Source organism: Ranitomeya imitator, chromosome 4 (assembly GCF_032444005.1).
Source record: "Ranitomeya imitator isolate aRanImi1 chromosome 4, aRanImi1.pri, whole genome shotgun sequence".
Taxonomy (NCBI): Eukaryota; Metazoa; Chordata; class Amphibia; order Anura; family Dendrobatidae; genus Ranitomeya; species Ranitomeya imitator.
The window spans coordinates 462534795-462561292 of NC_091285.1; the positions used below are offsets into that span (position 1 = coordinate 462534795).

Here is a 26498-nt window from a genome sequence, read left to right on the forward strand (position 1 = left end):
ACTTTTTATTGTATCAAATGTATCCCTAATGTGCTGAAACCATAATAACAATTCCATAATAAAAAAGGAGGACACAGAAAGCATGGTCGTAATCATGTGGAAGGCTTTCCAACTTACTCAGCCCTCGATCTCGCTCATCCTGATCTCCTTCTTGCATCTTTCTGCAGCGGCAACATAGGCGCTTTAAAATGATGTACATGTGGCTGAAGATTATCATTGGAGGTGGCAAAACGGGTCGGTCATTAAAAGTCATAATAAGCTGGTAACGCTGGAACTTCCACACCTGGTTTGAAATTGATTTTACTTCAAAAAATGTATTGCTGAAAATAATGAATGAAAATATTCATAAACATCATTCTACATAGCTGACTTTATGGATAACATTATTTTAAAACAGTAATTGAAGAACTGACATTTATACACAGTGTATGGACTAAAGTATTAAGAACCTCTATGAATTACACCTATAGGAGCTTTTGCAACATACCGTTATGACTCATAAGTTCTGATATGGAGTTGGTCACCTCTATGAAGCTATAACAGCTTTCATTCTTCTGGGGAGGCATTCTACAAGATTTTTGAGGTGTCTGTGGGAATGTTGCACTTTCTTTCAGAAGAGCTACTGACTTAGAGCAGGAAAAAAAGACTACAGTCCCACCCCAGAGCACGGGCATCTCATTAACTGAAAATTTCTAACACTGATTACACAAACACCACAAGGCGGATCTCATTACCCCAGGTATCATTTTAGAGTCGCGGATGTTTCGTGTGACAGCATGGGAAACAGCCGATGTTTGGGGTGCCAAAAAGAAGGTGTTTGGTATGGACCCCAAACTTTACTGTTCAGGTTTACTCCTTAACTTCCTGTCATATATTGAAGCGTTATTCCTAATTTCACAGAACATTGCCCCAGAGGCCGGTGGCAGTGTCTTTTACATCACTCCATTCAAAGCTTGGCATTGTGTTTGGTGACATAAGGCTTGCATGCAGCTACTTGACCATGGTGCGCCATGCCATGAAGCTCCTGGTACACAATTTTTGTCATGGTGTCAATGCCTGAAGAGGTCTGGATTTGTGCAGTTATTAAGTCAGCATAGCATTGGTGACTTTTATACACTATGCGTCACAGCACTTGGCAATCCAGCTCTGTAACTTTACGGTTAAGCTGCTGTGCTTCCTATATGCTTCCATCCTTCACTAATACTGCTTATAGTTGATAGTAAATAATTTAGAATTGATTAATTCAATTGACTTGTTACAATTTTGGCAGTCTATTACAGAACCATGGTCAAATTCAGTGAGTCTTTAGAACTATCCATTCTTTGTAAAGGCAGATAGCAAGGCTACTTGCTTGATGTTATATATTTTTGGCAATGGACTGAATGAAAAACCTGAAACCATTGATTGATAGAAGGGTCCCAATACTTTTCTACATTTCTACATACAAAAGGTAAATTAAAGAAGTTGACCACTACTTAGACAACTCCTTCTCATACCCCACGCTTGGCCCGATAAAATAAAAAAAGCTTATACTCATCTCCCATGTTGGCTCCGGTCCTGTGGTGTTGGCACTCGCTCTCCCCAGGGCTCCCATGTAGTTGTTAAATAAATAGGGCAGCACACTGCAGCGCCAAAACATGCAAACTTGAAAAAACGAAATTTGAACTGCATTACTGCACTAGAAATATGAAAAATGAGAGCTTTTAGCGCACAAAAATGGCCAATTTTATGTGTACCTCGTAGCCACGTTAAGGCATCTCTCTTATACGAGGTCCTATGTTTGACCTACCTCACTGAGAATAAACGTCTCCATCTGAATGGGTACATGTAAAAACCTCTTAAAACCTTAAAGAGGTTTTTACATGTACCCATTCAGATGGAGACGTTTATTCTCAGTGTGGTAGGTCAAACGTAGGACCTCGTATAAGAGAGATGCCTTAACGTGGCTACGAGGTACACATAAAATTGGCCATTTTTGTGCGCTAAAAGCTCTCATTTTTCATATTTCTAGTGCAGTAATGCAGTTCAAATTTCGTTTTTTCAAGTTTGCATGTTTTGGCGCTGCAGTGTGCTGCCCTATTTATTTAACTATATACGAGTTGGCGACTCTGGGTTCAGCACCTGTTCACACTCAGTCTATGTTTGGATGTGCAGGTCAGGTTTTTGAAATGTATTCCCATGTAGTTGTTGTCACACATGTCCCTTGTGCCCAATCCCCGTCCCCGCCTTCGGACAAATTGTACATGAAGAGGTAGATCAGGCTGCCGCTGATCTCTGACTTCATGTTCATGTGCAATTTGTCCAAAGGTGGGGACAGTGACGCCAGAGCTGAATGGGCGCCGGGGTCACGTGTCACAACACTGCAGGACAGCATCGGGGAGAACAAGTGCCGACCCTGCTGGAATGATGCCGGCACAGGAGGTGAGTATGAGCTTTTTTATTTTATCAGAGCCAAGTGTGGGGTATGAGAAAGAGTTGTCCTAGTATTATTATTATTATTATTATTATACATTTTTATAGGGCAATTTATTCCATGGCGCTTTACATGTGAAAAAGGGGGCAAATATAGACAAATACATTAAACATGAGCAAAAAACAAGGCACAGAGGTACATAAGGAGAGGGTAGAGCTGGTTGTGTGGCGGTTCAGTAGGTTGAAGATCACTGCAGGCTGTAGGCTTGTCGGAAGAGGTGAGTCTTCAGGTTCTTTTTGAAGGTTTCAATGGTAGGCGAAATTCTGATGTGTTGGGGTAGAGAGTTCCAGAGTATGGGGGAAGCACGGGAGAAGTCTTGGATGCGGTGGTGGGAAGAAGAGATGAGAGGGGAGTAGAGAAGGAGATCTTGAGAGGATCGTAGGTTGCGTGTAGGTAAGTACCGGGAGACCATGTCACAGATGTATGGAGGACACAGGCTGTGGATGGCTTTGTATGTTATTGTAAGGGTTTTGAACTGGAGTCTCTGGAGTACTGAACAACCCCTTTAAGTATTGAACACATCACAAATTTTCTAAGTGAATATATTTCTAAAAGTGCTATTGACATGACTTTTCTGTAACATCCAATCCACACAGTCAAATTAATCAAACCATAGATGTCTTTAATTTAAGTAAAGTATAATAATGAGAAATGACACAGGGAAGTATTGAACGCGCTTACTAAAATATATTTAACACTTCACACAAAAGCCTTTGTTAGTGATGACAGCTTCAAAACACCCCCTGTATGGAGAAACTAATTGCATGCAATGCTCAGGTGGGATTTTGGCCCATTCTTCCACACAAACACTCTTCAAATCCTGAAGATTGTATGGGCTATTTTTATGAACTCTGAGCTTTAGTTCCTTCCATAAATGTTCTATTGGTTTCAGGTCAGATTATTAGCTGGGCCATTGCAGCAGCTTTATTTTCTTTCTCTGAGACCAATTTAGAGTTTGCCAGTGCCATATGCTGAAAAACAACCCCACACCATGATGTTCGCCCCTCCAAACTTCACTGTTGGTATGGAGTTTCTGCAGTGCCTTTTGGTCTTCATCCATAGTGTGTATTATAGTATCCAAAGAGCTCAATTTTGATCTCATCGGACCAGACTCTATTATCCCAGTATTTCACAGGCTTGTCTAAATGTTGTTAGCTTTCCACAGGTAGTCCTTGGCTCTTGTACAATTCTTCTGATAATTCTTTTCAATCTTCCGTCTAAAATCTACATGGATCATCTGTTCGTGGTAGGTTTATGGCCTCAACAGTGATCACTGGAACCTTCAGGAGTTTTGAAATTCTTCTGTTACCAATACCATCAATATGTTTCGCAACAATAAGGTTGTGAAGGTCTTGAGATTCATCACTGGTTTTACCCATTGTGAGATGTTTCTTGTGTGGCACCTTGGTAATGAGACACCTTTGTTTAGGCCATCAGTTGAACAAGCTGACATTATTTTTCACTAAGTGGCAGAATTGATTGCTATTTACTGATAGTTCTCAGCTAGTGTCATGACTTTCTATGGCTTTTTGCACCTCTCTTTCTGCATGTGTTCAATACTTTTTCCCTGTGTCATTTCTCGTTATTTCTCATAACTTAATTTATGACATCTTTGGTTTGATTTATTTGTCTATGTGCATTTAATGGGTTGTTACTGACATCTGATGAGAATTTCTTGTCATTGGCACCATCGGAATCATAGAATCATAATTACCTAGAAAATTGGTGATGTGTTCAATACTGGTTTCAGCCTCTGTATAGTGTATATATGTGTTTGGTGGACTGAAACCTTCCCTTGTACACCAGGGCTTCATGACTTAGATACACTTTAGGACAGTTCCTGATGACTTGTGCAATGTGAAATCTGACAAATTATTTAGTCAGATCAAATGTAAAAAAAAAGCAATCTGGGTTAGTAAACTCCTCAAGTCTATAGGATCATGAGTCTCCATTTGAATAGAGTCAAGTCTATAGAATCATGTGTTCCAATTTGAATAGAGTCCCATAGACAATAAATGGAAGGCAGAACGCAAACACCAAAATATTCAAATGGGAACATATTCTCTGATGTGGTGGAAGTCCCATCAGAGTCCCCCACAAACATAAGACACTTATCACCTATTCTTTGGATAGTTTATACATTATAATTGTAACCCCGTTAGTACCTGTAGGTTTGCAGATGGACAGTTTGGTCTAGGGGAGTCATGTGCTACTGAGGAGATGTGTGTTACCGAGGTATTTAGCCTCTATGATGTAAAGACTGGAAAACAGGCTCCGTCATAAGTAGTGCTAGTGCTAAGAGGGTTAATAAGGCATAGCAAGGGTTGGTTTATACGAGCAGTCAGAAAGAGATGGGTGAGACTGGCTGCTCCTGTAACTCAACCATTAGGTGTGGTATGGTCTATAAAAGTAGCCAGGCTGTCTCACATAGTTTGGTACATGCAAGATGAAAATACCTTGCTTGTATGACTCAGTCTCTGCTAGACGCTGAGTGAAGGACTGACATCTAAACCAGTGAGCCCGTGCTATATATGGACTGTTTATTTTCTGTTTTGGTTTTGTTATACTTTTTATGCCAAGAAGAGACTGTTTTGTCTTGACTTTACCTAGAAGTTTATGTGGATAATAAGCTTCAGCTGTTTTGGACCTGACCACATTGCCTTCCAATGTGAACGCTACTGCTTGAAAGTGAGTGAATCCTCACAATTGGTTCACTGAATGCAGACAGTGAATCCCAAGGAGCACAGGTGACAGCTGGAAAGACTGTATGTCTTGGGTAAATGCAGTTTCAGCTGTTCGGACACACGCTGAACTGAATAAACAACTGGTTCAGGTTAATATCCTGCAGCAGGAGCCCAACAAACTCCTGATGCAGCAGTTCCAGGTGCAGCAACAGCAGCGGCACCAATAACAGATGGAACACCTGGCAGAGGCTGTCCGCAACAGGCAAACCGCACTACCCCCAAACCGAAGTGATGATACCCACCTGAGAAAGACATAAGAGGGGAGTTACAGAAAATGACTCCAGGTGATGACGCTGAGGCATTCCTGACTGTGGTCGAGAGGGTGGCAGACCAAGAGAGGCTGCCTCCAGAGCGGTGGGCAGAGGTTCTGGTGCCATATCAGAATGGGAAACATCATGAAGTTTATTATGACGTGACTGCAAGACGCCAAGAACTATATAGTAAATTCAAGGTGTTGATTTTGGCTAGGTTGGGAGTAGCCCTGCCAGTCAGAGCTCAGCAGGTGCACCACTGGGTCTATCGCAGGGATAAACATCCCCCATCCTAGATGTTTCATCTTCTGCACTTGGTGAAAAATAGCTGCAGAATGTGACTTCTTCTAGTGATGGACTGGTTCATTCAATCTCTTAGAAAGCTGATCCAGTGCTGGGTGGCCCAGGGAGATCCCAAGAATGCTGGTGATCTGGTGGAAATATGCCAGGTGGTCCAGAGTTCATTGGGGAGCTAAGATGCCTTATAGTTACCATACTGTGCTACCCACAAGAAAGGGACTAAAACCTCATCTAGGAGGCATCTGAGTTACTTTCAAGGGTTCAATATAATACCGTTGTGTGTTGGGAGGTGTTACGCCAAGGGTCATATAGCCACCCATTTCCCCATGACCTCTGAGCCAATAGACTGCAGCATAGGACGGCAATGCTCATATTTTGCCTTCCCCACCTACAGTGCTGTCTCTCATTCCATCAAGGGGCCCCAGGCATGCCCAGTAGCTGTAAACAGAGTGCAAGTGACTGATCTGTTGGACTCAGGGACTTTGGTAACCCAAGTCAGGAACATACTTCCTCATCAGCTGGTCCCTGGGAAGGTGGTGGGCATCAGATCAACAAACACGAACTGTGCTACCGCGTCCCATGAAGTAGGAGTTGTCAAGGGCTTATTGCCTCCAGTGATAATAGAATGCAACTTTACTCTGTTCTGAGATGGGACATGGGGAAAGCGGGGTCCCCTAGTTGCCCAGGTGATAACCAGGTCATCGCTAAAGAAATCTCATCGCCTGACATGCTGACAAGTTTCCATTTTGTATGCTTGTTGCCGATGAGGATGAGGCAGCATCCCCTGAAGCCAATAACCCTGAGTTGGAGGTGTTCGGGAAAAACTTTGGAACAGCCCAACCCAGGAACCTAACTCTGAAAGGTGCACTTGAAAAAGTGATAGTACTTAATATTATTCCTCAAGAGTCGGGGGCTGACACCCGGTACCCATATTTTGCCATGAAAAGGGTTTTGTTATATTGTGGCACCCCAGGGTCCTGGTTGTCACAGTAGCATTGCTTTCCTCACGGGGATAGTGATGTTACATTTGGAAGCGATGAAGGATATCTTTTATCAGGTAATCACTATGCATACAACATGTTCACATTCCAGGCCAGAAAGGGGAGCTCTAAACCTAGTTTAGGGTGAACTCCCCTATAAATACATTCTGATCTCGAGGGAAAGGAGTTCAGTTCAGAAAGTTATAGACAGAGAAGAGAGCAGACCGACATAGAGTGTCAGAAGGTCTGAAGGGGCCATATAGTTTGAAGTACTACAGCCCCTGGAAAGAGACATACAGAAAGCCGAACATTGTTCAGTGAGCGTGAAGGAGAGCGAAGCAAAGGAGAGTAGCATCAGGGGAGACCAGCTAAGAGCAGGCTGGCTCCCTCTGAGGCGCAGATAACCAGTAGCCGGACCACTGAGGTTGTAAGGGACTCTACGACTTACAGCAGAGACCGGCAGAACAGCTGAACTGCAAGTTACCTGTCCGCCACACACACCTGAAACACAGTAACACATAGAGCCCGGGGCGTGCTAGAGTCCCTGTAAAAAGGCTTGAGTTACCTGTCATGCAGGTATTGTCCTATCCTATAAGGGGACAGAGAGAAGAACTGTGAGAACCTTATATGAAGCCATAGGCAGTAAGGGACTACAACACCACCGTGCTAGAGGAAGGCTTTTAACTCCACCTGGTAAAGGGGACTCTGGATTTGCTTCCAAGCTGGCCGGACCCTGCCTGCCCTGTGATCTGGTACCCTGGACTGTGGCTGCCTGAAGTCTTCAGTAGACCAGGTAAAAAGACTGCAAACCTGTGTACTCGTTCTTTACTGTGCCATTCACCATCTTCCATCTACACCCTGGGAGCCCTGGGCATACACTTCACCTGTAGGAAGTTATACCATCTAGCTGCCATAACATCACCCCAAGACTTTCCCCTTTTATATGGGCGCCCAGGGCCACAGACCGGGTCGCCACCGTGACATCCCCCTGTGAACACCGTACCCGGTACCGGGTACCCCACGGCCCTGGCGGGCGACTCAATATCAAGTCACTAAGCTAAGGGGTGAGGTGATAGAGAAGTTACTCGTGTCAGAGTCCTACAGATGCAGGGTGTTAGACATGGCCCATACACATGTGTTGGGTGGTCATCTGGGTTAGACAAGACGCAGGAGTGGGTCCTCCAGAGATTCTACAGGCCTGGTTGTCACTGAGAAATGCTGAGCTATTGTAGGTCCTGTCCCACATGCCAGCTAAACTCCAAAGTAGCCCACTTCCGTAGCCCTTAAGTACTGTTCCCCATAATTGAGGTTCTATTCGATTGTATAGCTATGGATTTTGTGGGACCCCTGGTAAAGTCCACAAGGAGACATCAATATATCTTGGTGGTCCTTGGCTATGCTACACGGAACCCAGAGGCAGTGCCGCTAAGAAACTCCTTCGCTGGGTGTAAAGCTGGGGAGTTGGTCTATATCTTCTATAGAATGGGTATGTCTAATGAAATTCTAAAGGATCAAGGGACTCCATTCATGTCAAAGGTTATAAGAAAGTTGTTCAAAGCCCTACAAATTGCACATCTCAGGATTATGGTGTACAATCCACAGATGGACGGCGTAGTGGCAAGGTTCAATAAAACATTGAAGGCAACGTTAAGGAAGGTCGTAGAGAAGGATGGCTGAAACTGGGACTGTCTGCTACCGTAATTGTTGTTCTCCATCAGGAAAGTTCAACAAGCCGCTTCTGTTTTTTTCCCATTTGAATTATTGTATGTGTATTAAAAAACTTTTTGACGATGAGGGTGATCAATGAGTGGATCAGACTGTCACAAGAGTTGGTGAGTTCTCCTTCAAGGAAATACTTCAAACAAAGACTGGACAGACATTTGTCTGAGATGGTTTAGTGAATCCTGCATTGAGCAGGGTGTTGGACACGTTGACCCTTGAGGTCCCTTCCAACTCTAACATTCTATGATTCTAAGATATTATACCACTGCCTCCTCATTGTCTGCGCTGTTGCATCCGAGTAACTTGCTTAGTTTGGCGTCAGTCGGCTCCGACATCGACGGATCCGTCACAATTGTTGAGAAAACGGTTCTAACAGATCCTTTTTTTATTGGCGGATCAGTTACTTGGGGGTTGTCTGGGAAAAGTATCTACTTTTTGGAGCATGCGCAATTGAAAAAGCGGATTGGGGCGAAGGATCCGCCGAAATGACGGTCGTGACGGATCCGTCGCCCATAGGCGGCCATTCTATGGAATGGCGAACGCAACGGATCCATCGCGAACCGCCATTTCGGCGCAGACAAAAAACGTTACAATGTCCGTCAATGTCTAGATGATGTCCGCCAAATTTCGACGGATCCGCCACAATCCATCGCTAATGCATGTCTATGGGAAAATAGCGGATCCGCCCAAAAAAAATGGTGGATCCGCTATTTGAGGAAAATGGCGGTTTCAGACTGACGCCAAAAGACTGAAGTGTGAAAGAGGCCTTAAGTGCTTATATACCCTAGAGCTCAATCAAATGACTCTCAGTTCATCCTTGCCCCTTTCTTTCTGGCACAATAATCCCAGTAAGAAAGATGTATAAAGTGTGTTCTAGAATTTGCTCTCCATATTTCTTAGCAAATACATAACTGTCTTTACATCCAAGCAAACAGCAGATGGCAGAGTCCTACACGAATGCAATGCTTCCGGCCTCCTGAAATGGCTGCATTAGAATCATTAGGCTTAGCTGGGCTGTGCACTGCTTTCTTAATAAGCTTACGTTACCATCTGCTTTCTCTTAAACAGTAACTCTCTGTTTTCTGTGGTTCGCCAAGTAAATTCTAATAAAGACTGTTTAGTTTGACATTTGGCATTGTTGTAAAATTTAGGGAACAAGTATCATCCATCAGAAGAGATTATCTTGTTTGGAAATTTAATGGCAGTAATGTTTTTTAAAGAAAACCAAAATGATTCGTACTCACAGCTGTTGCTTTCTTTGTGAGTTATCTGCTTACAACTTGGCATATAAAACTATTGAAATATATTTTCCAATATTTTCCAAATTATGCAATTCATGGGTGTGAATGTAAAAAACAAAAAGGTGAAAAGTAAAAGCCTTGCTTTTACTATTGATTTTATTAACCAGACACTTTTCACATTAGTGCCATGGCTTCTATTCATAAGAAAGTTATATCAGCTAAGCCAAAACTATTTTCAAACAAACCCAGATGAATCCTGACAGATCTAATTAAATTTCAATGGGGACCAGATTCAGAATACTTTTGACAGTAATGTTGCAGACTGTGCTATTACTGCCACACAGGGCTAGGATCACCACCCTGCCCACCCTGGCAAGTGCCTGGGCCCTCTGCAAGCGGGGACTCACTCGGCATTGAAGACACTGGCACGCTCTGGGACCCATGAGTCGGGGGGGCCCGGTGCTTTAAAATGTTTGAAATACCTCTCCTTGTTCCCCGCTGGCCGCAGATGTTGTCTTTTCCACATCTTCTGACTCTCTGACATCCCAGGGCAAAGGATGTGATGATGTCACTACAGCGCGTGCTCTGCGCTGAGCAATGCAGAGAACCAGAATAGGCTGAAGTCACCTGAGGAGATCGGAGCTGCAGCCAGCATGGAACGAAGAGAGGTAAGTATTTGATTCTTTATTTGTTTATGTATGAAGCCCCTTCTATATGGAGCATTATATGGTGCCTATTCTGCATGGAGCATTATATGAGGCCCATCCTATATGGAGCATTATATGGGGCCCATTCTGTATGGAGCATTATATGAGGTGCATTTGTAAGGGGTGTACCGATATCGGGTGATGCTCCACTCCCTTACCTCATCTTGATATTACCTTGTTCGTATAATTGTGCATATAATTACCTGATGGTGCTATGTGTATATTCATATATATCTATGTGTTGTGTAGAAAGGGACAGTGGAGTTATAGGATTAGTCACTAGAGGGGGGCATAGTAGAATAGGAATAGGAGTTTAGTATGACAAATAGTTAACTTAGGAGCGGCTTGCTGTGAGCAAGACAGGAGTATTTCCTGAGAGTAGTCAGTAGGGACAGGGAGCCCAGACAGTCCCGGAGGGGCCTGGAGTCCAGGGCAGCACAGTGGTCCGCGCAACATTTGCAAGATACGAGCCCAGTTGTCCAAGGCCAGGAGACTAGAAATAGCAGCAGAACAGGAATGCAGGTGGCTTTATCATGTGGCAGCTTACTACGTGGGCAGATGCCCTTATGTCTGGGGCGAAGTAAACAGGGGAACTCCTAGGAGTAGTGAAGCTGGACAGGGAGGATGCTGCGGTGCCGGACAAGATGGTATGATCCAGGAATGTGATGATGGACATGAGGGTAGAGCACAGGGAAAGTGAAGGATGTAAACTATGTGGAACCCTATGTTGATGCTGTAATATATTTGGATGTGTTGAGAAAAGAAACCAGTAAGGCTACTCGTTTAAAGTTGGAACTGGACTTTGTTTCTATTTGTGTGCAATCATTGGGAGTGAGCCTGCAACAGACCCGAGGTTACCCTGATGGTTTGGAGAATGGAGAGACAGGTACGCTGACAAAGTGACATTGATTTCATGTGTCGGCAATCTTGTCTTGCGCAGGCGTGTACTACAGAGGACAGAGAATGAACTTCAATCCAATATTGCGGCCAGCATGCAGCCAGCGGGTAAGGAAAGGGTGAATCAAACACCCTAAAACTCCGCCCATATGACCGAAAACCGGTCCCGCCAAATTCAGGTGACAGGTTCCCTTTAAACTAAAGCTGCCACACACTTAGTCCCTGAATCAATAAGACTGGTGTTGTACGCTAGTCTAAATAAGTGGGCATGGTGGGGTTAGCGGTGCCTGGTTCATTATGAAGTGAATGCCACTTAATGAATCAGATGCATCTTACAAGTCATGCACGCCTCTGTTCATCTCTCTAGAAATCTTACTCCAATCATAGCCCCTTATTCCAGACGTGGACTAGAGTAAGTTTCTTGGTATAAAATACGCAACGTCTGGTCATAAATTAGATGGGTGGACGTTGCCCTGCCCATGCTGTGCCATGGTGGAGCTGGCTGGGGCTGTAGTGAATTCACCAAAAAGTTGCAGAATATTTGTGCAACTTTGCATTGTGGAAAACTGTTTTGACTTAAAGGGACACTGTCACCTGAATTTGGAGGGAACAATCTTCAGCCATGGAGGCGGGGTTTGGGGGTTTTTGATTCACCCTTTCCTTACCCGCTGGCTGCATGCTGGCTGCAATATTGGATTGAAGTTTATTCTCTGTCCTCCGTAGTACATGCCTGCACAAGGTAATCTACATGTACTATGGAGGACAGAGAATGAACTTCAATCCAATATTGCAGCCAGCATGCAGCCAGCGGGTAAGGAAAGGGTGAATCAAAAACCCCAAAACCCCGCCTCCATGGCTGAAGATTGTTCCCTCCAAATTCAGGTGACAGTGTCCCTTTAAAAAAGTGTTTCACACCAGCTATTAGGAGCATTGGCCACATAGATTTTACTGGTCTGATGGCAACGTCATAGATATATTTTTGGGATCAATTTATTGCCAAAAAATTTAGTTATGGGTTAAATTATAAGTTAGTAATAGAAAACTTACTTGAACACGGCTATTAACAAGTTTACTAAGAGGATATTTGCCACCAACAAATAACATGCCATGATGGCTGGAGTGAGCCAAGCGCCCGGAATACAAGGAGGGAGACGCTTGCCGTCATCATCATATAGGTTTTCACCACAGGGAGCTGAAACATAAAGCTAGAATTATCAGGATCATAGTATAGTTATACTTATAGGTAATTCAGGTATATGTTTTAGGCAACATCAGTATTTGGCATACAAGTAAAAAAAAACTCTTCTGCATTTATTGCTGCATGTTAGAATTTATAGACAGCCCAAGACTATAAGAACAGAACTTGCTTTTCACCCGCCCACCTTTCTTTGGCTGTCTCTCTCTATGACGTCCCCTAGTAAGTCATAATATAGGGGACTTTGATGCTGCGCAGACCGCAACAAAATGCAACATGTTGCGTTCAACTCAGGTCAGTGCAGCGACAAAACGACATATGCGGAGGCATCCGCATACATCCGCATGGCCTATGTACCCAATGTTAAAGATAGGGTACACAGGACGCATGCCGACATTGGCGAAGCTGAAGGAAGAGGTGCGGCAATGGGCGGGGCTTAACAGAGAAACTACACAGCCCTCCGCAAAGCCCTCGCCCGCAAATGTGAAACCAGCCTTAGCGCCCTGCTTTCCAGATACAATACCCCACATCCACTTTATAGCAACAGATAGATTTTTTCCAATCAGTTTTTTTGCATACATAGGTTTAAGGGGGGATCAGTAGTTTGCTGGTCCTGTGAAATTGCTGACAGTTCTAAAGAGGAACCTTTTTGAATAATTTTATCATTGGCATCACTGTGAAAGAAAAATCTTAATCTGGCAACGGCTCATTTACGCTGCTTATCACTAGCTGGGAACATGTTTTTGGGTCAGTGGTCATTTAATAGCCTATTTATACAGGCCAACTGCAGTTCAGATGTGCACAGAACAATCAGTAATAGATTGTTCTGTGTGCATAAGCTACCATTGTTCTCGACAGCACAGGTCCTGTTTACACAGGATGATGTGCCGCTGAGAACTATGATCTTTTGTGCAACCAAAATGTAATTCATAGATATATATATATATATATATATATGATATATATTATATATTAATATAATTTCACATGATAAATGGAGCATTTTTTTTTCGTTAGTTGACAAGCAGCCTGTTTGACTGCATAATTAACATGAACGCATTCCTAGGAGCACTCATTCAGAATTATGCAGTGTAAATGCTTTGATGGTGATCGTTAAATCTGAAGTGCATGCCTACTACTGCCAGGAGATTCTAAGTAATTTTATATTCTGATTTTATGTTGTTGAGGGCTTGTTTTTTCCGGGATGAGTTGTACTTTTGAATGGCATCATTGATTTTACCATATAGTGTACTGGAAAAGAAAAAAATTCCAAGTGCAGTCAAATTACAAAAAAAGTAGAATTCCATAATTTTTTTTTAATATGTTCGCTATATGGTAAAACTGATGTGTCAATATGGTTCTACAAGTCAGTATGAGTACTCAGATACCAAACATGTATCATTTTTTTATATTTAAATAGTGAAAAAAATTCAGAAATTTGTAAGAAAATAAATTTTTGCTTATGTCGCAATTTTCTGAGACCTGCATCGTTTTCATTTTTCATTTTTTTTCGTTTTCATTTTTTGGAATCTGGGGCTGTTTGAGGACTTAGATTTTGCAACTTAAGCTGACGTTTTCATTGGTATCATTTTGGGGTGGATACAATGTTTTGATCGCCTGTTATTTAACTATATTGTAATATAGCGGTGACCAAAAAACGTAATTCTGGTGTTTCGATTTTTTTTCTCGGTACACTGTTTATCGATCAGATTAGTTATTTTTATATTTTGATAGATCTGATAGTTCTGAAAGCAGTGATATCAAATATGTGTATTTTTATCGTTTTATTATATCAGTTGGGCAAAAAGGGGTAATTTGAACTTTTGTGTTTTTTTTTTAATTTTTTCATATTTTTAAAACCTTTTTTTTCACACTTTTTACTACCTTCAATAGTCCCCTTTGGAGTCTTGAAGCTGCAATGGTCCGATCGCTTGTGATATACATAGCAGAGCTTTATCCACGAGCTGGCGTTCATGGGAGATTCACAATGACAGGCATGGGCTCATCAGCAGAACCCCGGCTGTCATGAAAACCTATTGGCGTCCCTTTTCCTTGATTGCTGGGTGCCAATGGGCGGGATTAAGGACGCGTTTTTTGCTGGCATGTATTAAAAAAACACTGTCGGTAATTGACAGTGGAATTTAACAGGTTAACAACCGTGGGCGGAACACAGCTCCACTCACGCCTGTTTAAGGCATTGCATAAATCAGTCATCATGTGGGGGGAAAGATGTAGACTCGGTGCGCGAGCCCATATCAAAGACAGGGAAATGACCCTTGACATAGATATATGTCAAAGGTCATGAAAGAGTTAAAGGGAACCTGTGAAGTGATTCCTGAACCACAGACAGCATGATATCTATGATCTACTGTGAAACTTTGTGGCATTTCAGAGAAAACAATAGATTAAAAAGAAGCACGGAATGAGGAGATTATTTATAGTGGTGGGTACACACATAGGGGGAGATCTAAACAAGAAGTCAGCGAGGACGTGCCCCCGTTTCCACATCCTGTCTAAACTATGTTTTCTATGCAGTGCCACAATGTTTCAGGGTAAAACACAGAGAGCAGCAATTGGGGAGCTCACGTTGCCTGTGCCTCCGGCAGCATAAATCACCTGGCAGGTTCCCTACAATGCAAACTATTGAAGAAGCACTCCCAGAAACATTGATCATTTGGTCAGTTAATAATTGACAATCTGTTAATGACAGTACCATTATTTTGCCTAGTGGTGTCTTTCTTCTTGAATTATCTCTCAATTTTTTTCCTCTGTTGTACCACAAGCCTCTGACTACCAAATCATACAGGCACTTACGTGTCTATGAAATGTCAGCTTCACTATGTGTTCCTATGAGACTCATATTAAAGGCATATTTCAAGAATTGGAAGCTAGGATAGGGCACAACTTACTGACCACTCAGGGTCGTTTCTGAGGGACCCCAAGCAATCCCTAGAATGGGGCTCTGGATCCCAAGATCATGGCTCTTGAATGGAGTGGAAATAAATATACGGTACTCAGCCTACACTCTATTAATTAAGTATGGTGCTGCCAGAGAAATCCAAGATCAGTGCTTAGAAATTTTTGACAGTTCCATAAACAGTAAATTACCAGTGTTCGGACCCTTAGTAATCAGTAAGTTACCCCCTATCATATGGATGAGGGTAACTATAAATTCTGGAAATATGCCTTTCACAAAGATTTCCAATGAATAATAGCAGAATGGAATGGAGATAACAAGTCAAGAGAAAAGCAACAGGTAAGAAAATTGACAGTACAGTCTGTTTTCCGGAAGCCAATTATGAAAAATGTTTCTGGAGTGCTTCCATAATATAGCAGAATGATAGAATCATCTCTATACAGGGGATTGGGTACTCTGTATATAAAAAAATCAGACTTTAATACAAATGTGTAACGAAAGTAATCAGTACTGAATTTTGGATCTAAAAATGACGATAATAAAACATGTAGATTCATTTATTAGAAGTGAATTGGACTCCTAGAAGGGTTTTGTATTCCTGAATATGATTTGTAATACTATTACAGGAATGACCGTCTTCCACTTTCATGAACGGTTGTGATGTGATTTACGTATGTCATTTAGACATTAGGCTTTTGTCCCAGGCATTTTATTTTTTCACTAATACATTTGAAAGTGGTAAACATCATATAAAAATACTTACGGTTTATCTCCATTGCGTACACTGTTCAGAAAAAAAAGATACAATACATGAGAAAGTCATAAAAATCACATTATATAAATTACATATGGTAGAACCAAGAGAACAATGCATTGAAAAAATAATATAGATTATAATCTACAGTATATTTTGATCTTCGCTAATAACTATTATATAATATCTGTTCTCTTAATCTTTGATCGGTGATTATCTATACATGGAAAAGGATGTCATAACAGATACCACAAAACAAAATAATTGTTATCAGTTTATATTTTGATGGAAAAACTGATGAAGAAACTGGCTGTGTGCTTTCTCCCAAGTGAAATCCAGTAGCGTCGAGTGCAAGCACAGTGGAGGACGGTGTATTGGCCTCGTCTTCATGTGAGCACTGTGCATATGCTACATGAAGTTGGAGGACCTTGTAATAATGTACAAGCCAGAAGGAAGACCAAGCAGTTTGACTGTTTTGGAGAATAATTCCACTTCCTTGCCTTCCTTGACTTCTTACTGCTATTTGAAGACATTATTTTAAGAGTAACAAATTATTTTTTTACAATTATCATATTAGAAAGTTATGAATGTTTTTAATATCCTTCATTACCTTTTATGCTTCCTTCACTCACAAACACTATAATGCAATGCTTCAATATTTAGTTTATGCTCTTTTAAAAGCTCCTTTCAACTGCTGCCCGGCAATATCCATACATTGCATGCAAGCAGTCTGTGTACGGGAATTCCCCTGTCTGAGTATTCGTTTAGGAGCGGAAAGTCCCACACACAGATTGAATACAGTACATGGATCTTGATGAGCATCAGCTTTTAAAAGTGCATAAACTGGGCACTGAGACAGGAAAATAACATAATGAGAAGAGAGAGAAGGAAGTAAAATAAGGTAATGCCATGTATTCCAAAAATTCATACCTTGCAGTTACTGGAGGATAATTACTAAAAAAAATGTTTAGTTAGTTACTGTTAAAAGTTAATATTTACATTAACCTAGATCTACCGGAACATAGACGATCATTACTGTGAGCCTGTTAACATTTTGGGTAAAAGGTTGAGGGTTGTCGGCTGAAGGTTTGGACGATTTTTCAGTCAAGAGCTATAGAGCCTGACACAAGAGAACTCCCTCACTGAGCGTTACTGTGTTCTTTAAGAGAACATCTCCGGAGGCAGCTTATCTCTTATCTCACTGAATCTTTGTCTCCACTGATTCCACTGCTTTTGCCTCCATATTGGACTATCAGCCAAACCTGTTGATATTGACTGATGTTAGTGTAATGTGTGTGGGGACCTTTATTTCTATTGATAGGTTTAATGCATGTGAATACATGTCGAGTGATCGCCAACCTGTTTACACTTTAACAATATCCGGAAACAGGGATTCCTAGGAATGCTCTTCCCTAATAATTATGCAGTGCAAATGCAACCTTAGAGTATGGACACTTTTATGACAAACTAGATGGCAGCCCGATTCTAAAGAATCGGGAGTCTAGAATCCATATATACTTTATTTATTCAAATGTAAGAATAATACAATTAATAAATAATAGTAAGAAAGAACAAAAATAATAGGCAGTATATGGAGAAAACTCCAAACAAAAGTTCAAAATTGGTGTGAAAATGTCACTGAACCACTTCACAACTAAATATATATAGTTTTGGTAAATGGTATTATCATTTTTTTGACGAAATTCGGCAGGAGCTTGAAGAGCAACGTCACTGGGCCCGCCTCCACGCAGTAGAAACTTGCTGTGAGGTAAAAATTCAAAAATCACACCAAAATGGCGGGCGGAGTGTGTCACAGTACGGCACGTTTCTGATTGGTCGCTCGCAGCAGGCGGCAACCAATCAGACACTGGACACTGTTGACGTCACTTATCTCCGGACATTAGCTCCGGACATTAGCTCCGGACATTAGCTCCGGACATTATCTCCGCACATTAGCTCCGGACATTAGCTCCGGACATTAGCTCCGGACAAAGCCACGGAAGTTGGCACAAATTGCAGGAAGTAGTATTCTAGGCAATTAATCTCCGGACATTAGCTCCGGACATTAGCTCCGGACATTAGCTCCGGACAAAGCCACGGAAGTTGGCACAAATTGCAAGAAGTAGTATTCTAGGCAATTATATATTAGATAGCTACCATTAATTGCAGCTGCTATAAAGCACACACACACACCTTACTGCACTGTTTATATGGATATCAATGTAGAAAGTAAGTATATGACTCTAACTTGGTGATTCCAAGCGATATTTGTACAAATAATAATGAAACGGTCATTTGTTCTACATACTACATAAAGCGGCATGTAAAAGTTTGGGCACATCTGGTCAATATTACTGTTATTGTAGTTAAGCAAGTGGAAGATAAAATGATCTTTAAAAGTCCTAAAGTTAAAGATTACACATTTCAGATCAGGGGACTGTGAGGGCCATTGTGCAACCTTCAGCTTGCACCTTTTGTGGTAGTCCATTTTGGATTTTGACGTGTGTTTAGGATCATTATCCATTCGTAGAAGCCATCCTCTTTTCAACTTCAGCTTATTTACAGATGGTGTTATGTTTGCAACAAGAATTTGTTGAAATTTCATTGCCAGTGCCATTGGCTGCAACACAACCTCAAAGCATGATTAATACACCCCATGCTTAATGGTTGGTGAGATGTTCTTTTCCTGAAAATTCTGTGCCCTTTTTCTCCACACATACCTGATACTTGATCATTGCAGCGAAAGAGTTCTATTTTAATCTCATTGGTCCACAGGACTTGTTTCTAAAATGCATCAGGCTTGTTTAGATGTTCGTTTGCATACTTCATACCCTGAATTTTATGGTGACGATGCAGGATAGGTTTTCTTCAGATGACTTCTCCTTGAAGACCATTTTGTGTATGTGTCTCTGAACAGTAGAACAATGTACCACAACTCTGGAGTCTGCTAAATCTTTCAAAAGGTCTTTTGCAGTCAGTTTTTAAGGTTGAAGGAAGACTTTAAGTCCATCTAGTTCAACCCATAGCCTAACCTAACATGCCCTAACATGTTGATCCAGAGGAAGGCAAAAAAACCCATGTGGCAAAGAGTAAGCTCCACACTGGGGAAAAAAATTCCTTCCCGGCTCCACATACGGCAATCAGACTAGTTCACTGGATTAACACCCTAACAAGGAATCTAGTATATATACCCTGTAACATTATACTTTTCAAAGAAAGGCATCCAGTCCCCTCTTAAATTTGAGTAATGAATCACTCATTACAACATCATACGGCAGAGAGTTCCATAGTCTCACTGCTCTTACACTAAAGAATCCGCGTCTGTTATTATGCTTAAACCTTTTTTCCTCCAAACGCAGAGGATGCCCCCTTGTCCCTGTCTCAGGTCTATGATTAAAAAGATCATCAGAAAGGACTTTGTACTGTCCCCTCATATATTTATACATTAACATAAGATCACCCCTTAGCCATCGTTTTTCCAAACTAAATAGCCCCAAGTATAATAACCTATCTTGGTATTGCAGACCCCCAGTCCTCTAATAACCTTGGTCGCTCTTCTCTGCACCCGCTCCAGTTCAGCTATGTCTTTCTTAAACACCGGAGACCAGAACTGTACAGAGTATTCTAAGTGTGGTCGAACTAGTGACTTGTATAGAGGTAAAATTATGTTCTCCTCATGAGCATCTATGCCTCTTTTAATGCATCCCATTATTTTATTTGCCTTTGTAGCAGCTGCCTGACACTGGCCACTAAATGTGAGTTTGTCATCCACCCATACTCCCAGGTCTTTTTCATTGACGGTTTTGTCCAGAGTTTTAGAATTAAGCACATAGTTATACATCTTATTACTTTTACCCAAGTGCATGACCTTACATTTATCCCCATTAAAGCTCATCTGCCATTTATCAGCCCAAGCTCCTAGTTTACATAAATCATCCTGTAATATAAAATTGTCCTCTGTATTGATTACCCTGCAGAGTTTAGCGTCATCCGCAAATATTGAAATTCCACTCTGTATGCCCCCTACAAGATCATTAATAAATATGTTAAATAGAAGAGAGCCCAATACTGACCCCCGTGGTACCCCACTGCTAACTGCGACCCAGTCCGAGTGTGCTCCATTAATAACCACCCTTTGTTTCCTATCCCTGAGCCAGCTCTTAACCCACTTACACATATTTTCCCCTATCCCCATTATTCTCATTTTATGTATCAACCTTTTGTGTGGCACCGTATCAAAAGCTTTTGAAAAGTCCATATACACTGCGTCCACTGAATTCCCTTGGTCCAGTCCGTAACTTACCTCTTCATAGAAATTGATGAGATTAGTGTTAGGAGTCGAGTTTCCTCTGCTGCACAGGGGGAATCTCGATCCGTCTCCGCTGCGGTCTCCCATTCTCCTCCAGCCACAGTGGAGCCTGCTCAGCAGGGACGTCGATCCCAGCGTCTCGCTCAGTCTGACTCTGTGAGAAGAGTTACTGCTGCTTCTCCAGCTTCTGCCTTTAAAGCCAATACTGGTCAGCAGCGAGTGGACTTCTCTGGGACTAAGTCCTTGTCTGCGCACACTGAGCATGCCCAGGGCAAGATCTCCCGTTGGAGATCGAGGGTCATGTGCTCAGACTCTGCAGCGCATTCTATTGGTCCTCTTGGCAGGTCTTGGAAGGGAAAAGTTTCTGTGGCCGCTTCCTGTCCTGCAGCTATATAAACTGCGCATGACCGCACGGCCATGCGCTAGTGTACAACTTTATACGTGTGTTTGTTGTGAGTGCAAGTCGTCCTTTAAATACCCCTACCCTACTGTATGATTGTTCGCGTATGGTGTATGGCTGCTATCTAGCGCCCGACTTAACACTCAACGTGTCACACACGTGTCAGCGTCCTCTGCTGTGACCGCCAGTGCGGCGCCACGCGCCTGTGTGCGCTTCCTGACCCATGTCTGGGTACTTAGTGGTGCCTGCCAGCACGGCACAGTTTGCACTTCGGTGCCTCTATTGTATATACTTTTCACACCCAGTTGTGGTGTAGTGCCAGCAAGGGTCTAATCGGACTACTATCCCTGTTGGGGTCTAGTTCGCTGACAACTTGCTCGTGCTCTATGTGCGGTACCGCGATCCTGTGACGCAACAGGATCGCTTTCTTCACGCTGGGTGAGGTTTAACCCACGCGTGTATACTTATGAGTACCGCCATATCGTCTGTCATGTCCTAGCAGCAGGTTTCACCTGCACGGTGGACCCCGGACTGCGAACGCATCCATTACATCTCTCTTGGTGCGTTCCGCCAGTCCTAACATTACACTAGCGCCAGGGTCTGGCTAGTGATGACAGACATACAGCAATCTCTGCGGCATATCCAGCAGCTGGAGGGTAGGTTGGCGGCTCTCGAGAGCGTGACCTCAGCTGTGGATGTTACTGCAGTAGCTGTACAGGCTGCCAGCGTGGCTGCAGCTACTATGTCCATTGCCACCCCTGTTCCGACATTATCTCACCTCCCGCTGCCAGAAAAATTTTCTGGTGATAGCAAGTTTTGTAGGGGATTTGTGAGTCAGTGCTCTATTCATCTCGAGCTCCTGGCTACACGTTTTCCCACAGAGCGGGCTAAGGTGGGATTTATTTTGTCTCTATTGTCGGACAGGGCGTTGGAATGGGCTACGCCGCTGTGGGAGCGTGGCGATCATGTGGTGCAGAGTGCTCCGCTGTTTCTGAGCGCTCTGAAACAGGTCTTTTTAGGACCTCAAGTCACCCATGATACTGCGCTCCAATTGCTGGCATTAACTCAGGGTGAGTCCTTGGTCAGTCATTTTGCCGTCCAATTCCGCACCTTAGCATCTGAGCTGGATTGGTCGGATAAAGCTCTTATCCCCATATTTTGGAGGGGCTTGGCTGACCACGTAAAGGACGCTCTGGCCACTAGGGAGATTCCTGCCACACTGGAGGAGTTAATAACTGTCTCCACTCGAATTGACCTCCGTTTTAACGAGCGGAGGTTAGAGCGAGCCCAGTGTAGGCAGAGGTTTCGGCTGGCTCCTACTTTTGCCAAACCTCTTGAATTTCCAGTCCTGGTTCCTGAGTCACATGAGGCCAGGGAGGTGTCACAAGCAGGATCTAAGTCCCGGACCGCTTGTGCACTCAGGGTCTGTCATGTTTGCCAGCAGTCAGGACATCTAGCCACCAGATGTCCTCAGCGGTCGAGGAAACGTCAGCGTCTAGTGGTAGTTGGTGGAGGTACACTAGACACGGCGACGTTTGCCTCTAAGTTGTCCTTTAAGGGGACAATTACTATTGGCTCATTTTCCCACTCGGTAGAGCTCTGCGTGGATTCTGGGGCGGAGGGCAACTTTATGTCTTCTGCCTTCGCCCAACGTCACGCAATACCCTTGGTTATGCTTGCTCAACCAGTAACGGTGCGAGTGGTGAATGGGTCGACATTGCCCTCACAGATAACACACCAGACCATCCCTTTTACTCTGTCCATGTCGCCATCTCATCAGGAGATAATTTCTCTGCTCGTCATTCCGGAAGGAATTGATGAGATCCTGTTGGGAATACCTTGGCTACGGTACCACTCTCCTCATATCGAGTGGTCCTCAGGCAGAATTCTGGGTTGGGGTGAATCTTGTGGGGGTAGGTGTCAGAGGGAGTGCGTTCAGGTTGCTACTACTGAGGTATCCGCAGATCTATCCTCTCTCCCCAAGCAGTATTGGTCATATGCAGACGTATTCTCCAAAAAGGCAGCGGAGACCCTTCCGCCCCATCGCCCCTATGACTGTCCTATTGACCTCTTGCCTGGTGCTGAGCCTCCCCGGGGTCGAGTCTATCCGCTATCTCTCCCGGAGACGGAGGCAATGTCACAGTACATACAGGAAAATCTGGCAAGAGGGTTCATCAGGAAGTCAGTGTCACCTGCTGGGGCAGGATTCTTCTTCGTGCAGAAGAAGAGTGGGGAATTGCGTCCATGCATAGACTTCAGGGGTCTTAACGCCATCACCGTTAAGAATAAATACCCTTTGCCTTTGATATCTGAACTGTTCGATAGGCTTCGGGGAGCAAGGGTATTTACTAAATTAGATCTGCGGGGTGCTTACAACCTGATTCGCATCCGTGAGGGGGACGAATGGAAGACGGCTTTTAACACCAGGGATGGTCACTATGAATATCTGGTGATGCCCTTTGGGCTCTGTAATGCCCCAGCCGTTTTCCAAGACTTTGTGAATGATATCTTTCGGGATATGCTTTCCACCTCGGTCGTAGTCTATCTGGATGATATTCTCATCTACTCTCCAGATATTGACTCCCACCGGAGAGATGTTTGCAAAGTCTTCGACCTCCTACGGGCAAACTCCCTCTATGCCAAGTTGGAGAAGTGCATGTTTGAGCAGGAGTCCTTACCTTTCCTAGGCTACATCATCTCAGCCCAGGGATTGGCTATGGATCCTGCCAAACTACAGGCTGTGATGGACTGGCAGGAACCTCATTCTCTTAAAGCGGTGCAGCGCTTTATGGGGTTCATCAATTATTATCGCCAGTTCATCCCGCATTTCTCAACTTTGGTAGCTCCCTTGGTTGCCCTCACCAAGAAGGGGGCAAATCCTAAATTGTGGTCTGAGGAGGTCTCCAAGGCCTTTATCTCTATAAAGTCACACTTCGCTAGCGCTCCCATACTTCATCGCCCCGATGTTGATAAGCCATTTATCATGGAGGTGGATGCCTCTTCTGTTGGTGCTGGAGCAGTCCTCTTCCAAAAGGATGCTCAAGGTCGGAAGCATCCTTGCTTCTTTTTCTCCAAGACCTTCGCACCAGCAGAGAGGAATTATTCCATCGGGGACAGGGAGTTGCTAGCCATGAAGTTGGCTTTCTCGGAGTGGAGACATCTCTTGGAGGGAGCACGTTTTCCCTTCCAAGTCTTCACAGATCACAAAAATTTGGTGTATCTGCAGACAGCTCAGCGGTTGAATTCTCGCCAGGCCAGATGGTCCTTGTTCTTCTCCCGGTTTCATTTCACCCTCCATTTCCTTTCTGGGGAGAAGAACATTCGGGCCGATGCTCTCTCTCGCTCCGTTGTGTCATCTGCGGAGGAGGAGGAGGAGCCTCGGCTTATTGTCCCCACCGAGAGTTTGAGAACCGTGGCCCCGGTTTCGCTGGAGTCTGTGCCCCCGGGCAAGACTTTTGTTCCATCTAGTTTGCGGCCGGAGGTTCTCTCTTGGGCGCACTTGTCCAGGGTGGGTGGACATTTTGGTACTAAAAGGACGTCTGAGTTACTGGCGAGGACATACTGGTGGCCGCATATGGCTCGTGATGTCGCGGAGTACGTTCGGGCGTGTGTCTCTTGCGCCAGGAACAAGACTCCTCGGCAACGGCCAGCTGGTTTGCTTTACCCTCTGCCCGTGGCTGACAGGCCCTGGGAGATGGTCGGGATGGACTTTGTGGTGGGCTTACCCAAGTCTCGTAATTGCACCATTATCTGGGTGATCACCGACCATTTCTCCAAAATGGTGCATTTGGTGCCTCTTCCACGGCTACCATCTGCACGGGCGTTGGCTGTCTTGTTTATCAAGCATATCTTTCGCTTACACGGTATGCCAGACAAAATTGTTAGTGACCGGGGTCCCCAGTTTGCGTCTCGATTCTGGAGGGAGCTATGTCGTTTACTCAGTATTGAGTTAAATCTCTCTTCGGCATATCATCCCGAGACGAATGGGTTGGTAGAAAGGGCCAACCAGACCTTGGTCACATATCTGCGACATTTTGTTTCTGCCAGACAGGATGACTGGGCATCCTTGCTACCGTGGGCAGAGTTTGCACTTAACAATGCCGTAGCCGACTCCACCGGTCAGACTCCATTCCTCTTAAATTACGGCCAGCATCCGCGTGTTCCAGTGCCCATGCCTGTGTCTTCCGCTGATCCCAGGGTGGCAGACTGGGCTGTGGAGGCACGGGACATTTGGGATCGCACGCAGGATGCCATTCGGGCCTCCAAGGAGAGAATGAGGTCCTCCGCCGATGTTCATCGGCGCCCTGCTCCGACTTTTGTCCCTGGCGACTTGGTGTGGCTCTCCGCCCGTAACATCAGGCTGCGAGTTGAGTCCACTAAGTTTGCTCCTCGCTACTTGGGTCCCTTCAAGGTTCTCGAACAGGTTAATCCTGTGGTCTACCGCCTGGCTCTTCCTCCACGCTTGGGTATCACCGACACCTTTCATGTGTCCCTCTTGAAACCCGTATACATGTCCCGGTTTTCCGAGTCATCTGCCGGGACATCGGGTTCGTCTACGGACGATTACGAGGTGAACGCTATTTTGGGGTGTAAGGTGGTACGCGGCAAAAAGTTCTATCTGGTGGATTGGAAGGGTTATGGTCCAGAGAACAGGTCATGGGAGCCTGCTGAAAACATTCGGGCCCCACAGCTCATTGCTGCCTTCGAACGTAGCGAGGCCCAAGGAGGGGGGGGCCCTAGGAGGGGGGGTAATGTTAGGAGTCGAGTTTCCTCTGCTGCACAGGGGGAATCTCGATCCGTCTCCGCTGCGGTCTCCCATTCTCCTCCAGCCACAGTGGAGCCTGCTCAGCAGGGACGTCGATCCCAGCGTCTCGCTCAGTCTGACTCTGTGAGAAGAGTTACTGCTGCTTCTCCAGCTTCTGCCTTTAAAGCCAATACTGGTCAGCAGCGAGTGGACTTCTCTGGGACTAAGTCCTTGTCTGCGCACACTGAGCATGCCCAGGGCAAGATCTCCCGTTGGAGATCGAGGGTCATGTGCTCAGACTCTGCAGCGCATTCTATTGGTCCTCTTGGCAGGTCTTGGAAGGGAAAAGTTTCTGTGGCCGCTTCCTGTCCTGCAGCTATATAAACTGCGCATGACCGCACGGCCATGCGCTAGTGTACAACTTTATACGTGTGTTTGTTGTGAGTGCAAGTCGTCCTTTAAATACCCCTACCCTACTGTATGATTGTTCGCGTATGGTGTATGGCTGCTATCTAGCGCCCGACTTAACACTCAACGTGTCACACACGTGTCAGCGTCCTCTGCTGTGACCGCCAGTGCGGCGCCACGCGCCTGTGTGCGCTTCCTGACCCATGTCTGGGTACTTAGTGGTGCCTGCCAGCACGGCACAGTTTGCACTTCGGTGCCTCTATTGTATATACTTTTCACACCCAGTTGTGGTGTAGTGCCAGCAAGGGTCTAATCGGACTACTATCCCTGTTGGGGTCTAGTTCGCTGACCACTTGCTCGCGCTCTATGTGCGGTACCGCGATCCTGTGACGCAACAGGATCGCTTTCTTCACGCTGGGTGAGGTTTAACCCACGCGTGTATACTTATGAGTACCG

General features: G+C 44.3%; 1 protein-coding gene across 1 annotated transcript in view; it reads right to left on the bottom strand.

Moving 5' to 3' along the window:
* TRPM1 (transient receptor potential cation channel subfamily M member 1) overlaps positions 1–26498 on the bottom strand; it is a 308504-nt gene that overhangs the window by 15678 nt on the left and 266328 nt on the right. Inside the window, exons 18-19 of the mRNA XM_069765815.1 lie at positions 12363–12507; positions 118–320 (exon numbers count right to left, since the gene is read on the bottom strand). Coding sequence (XP_069621916.1) covers positions 118–320; positions 12363–12507 — 348 coding nt within the window. The remainder of the gene's footprint in view (positions 1–117; positions 321–12362; positions 12508–26498) is intronic.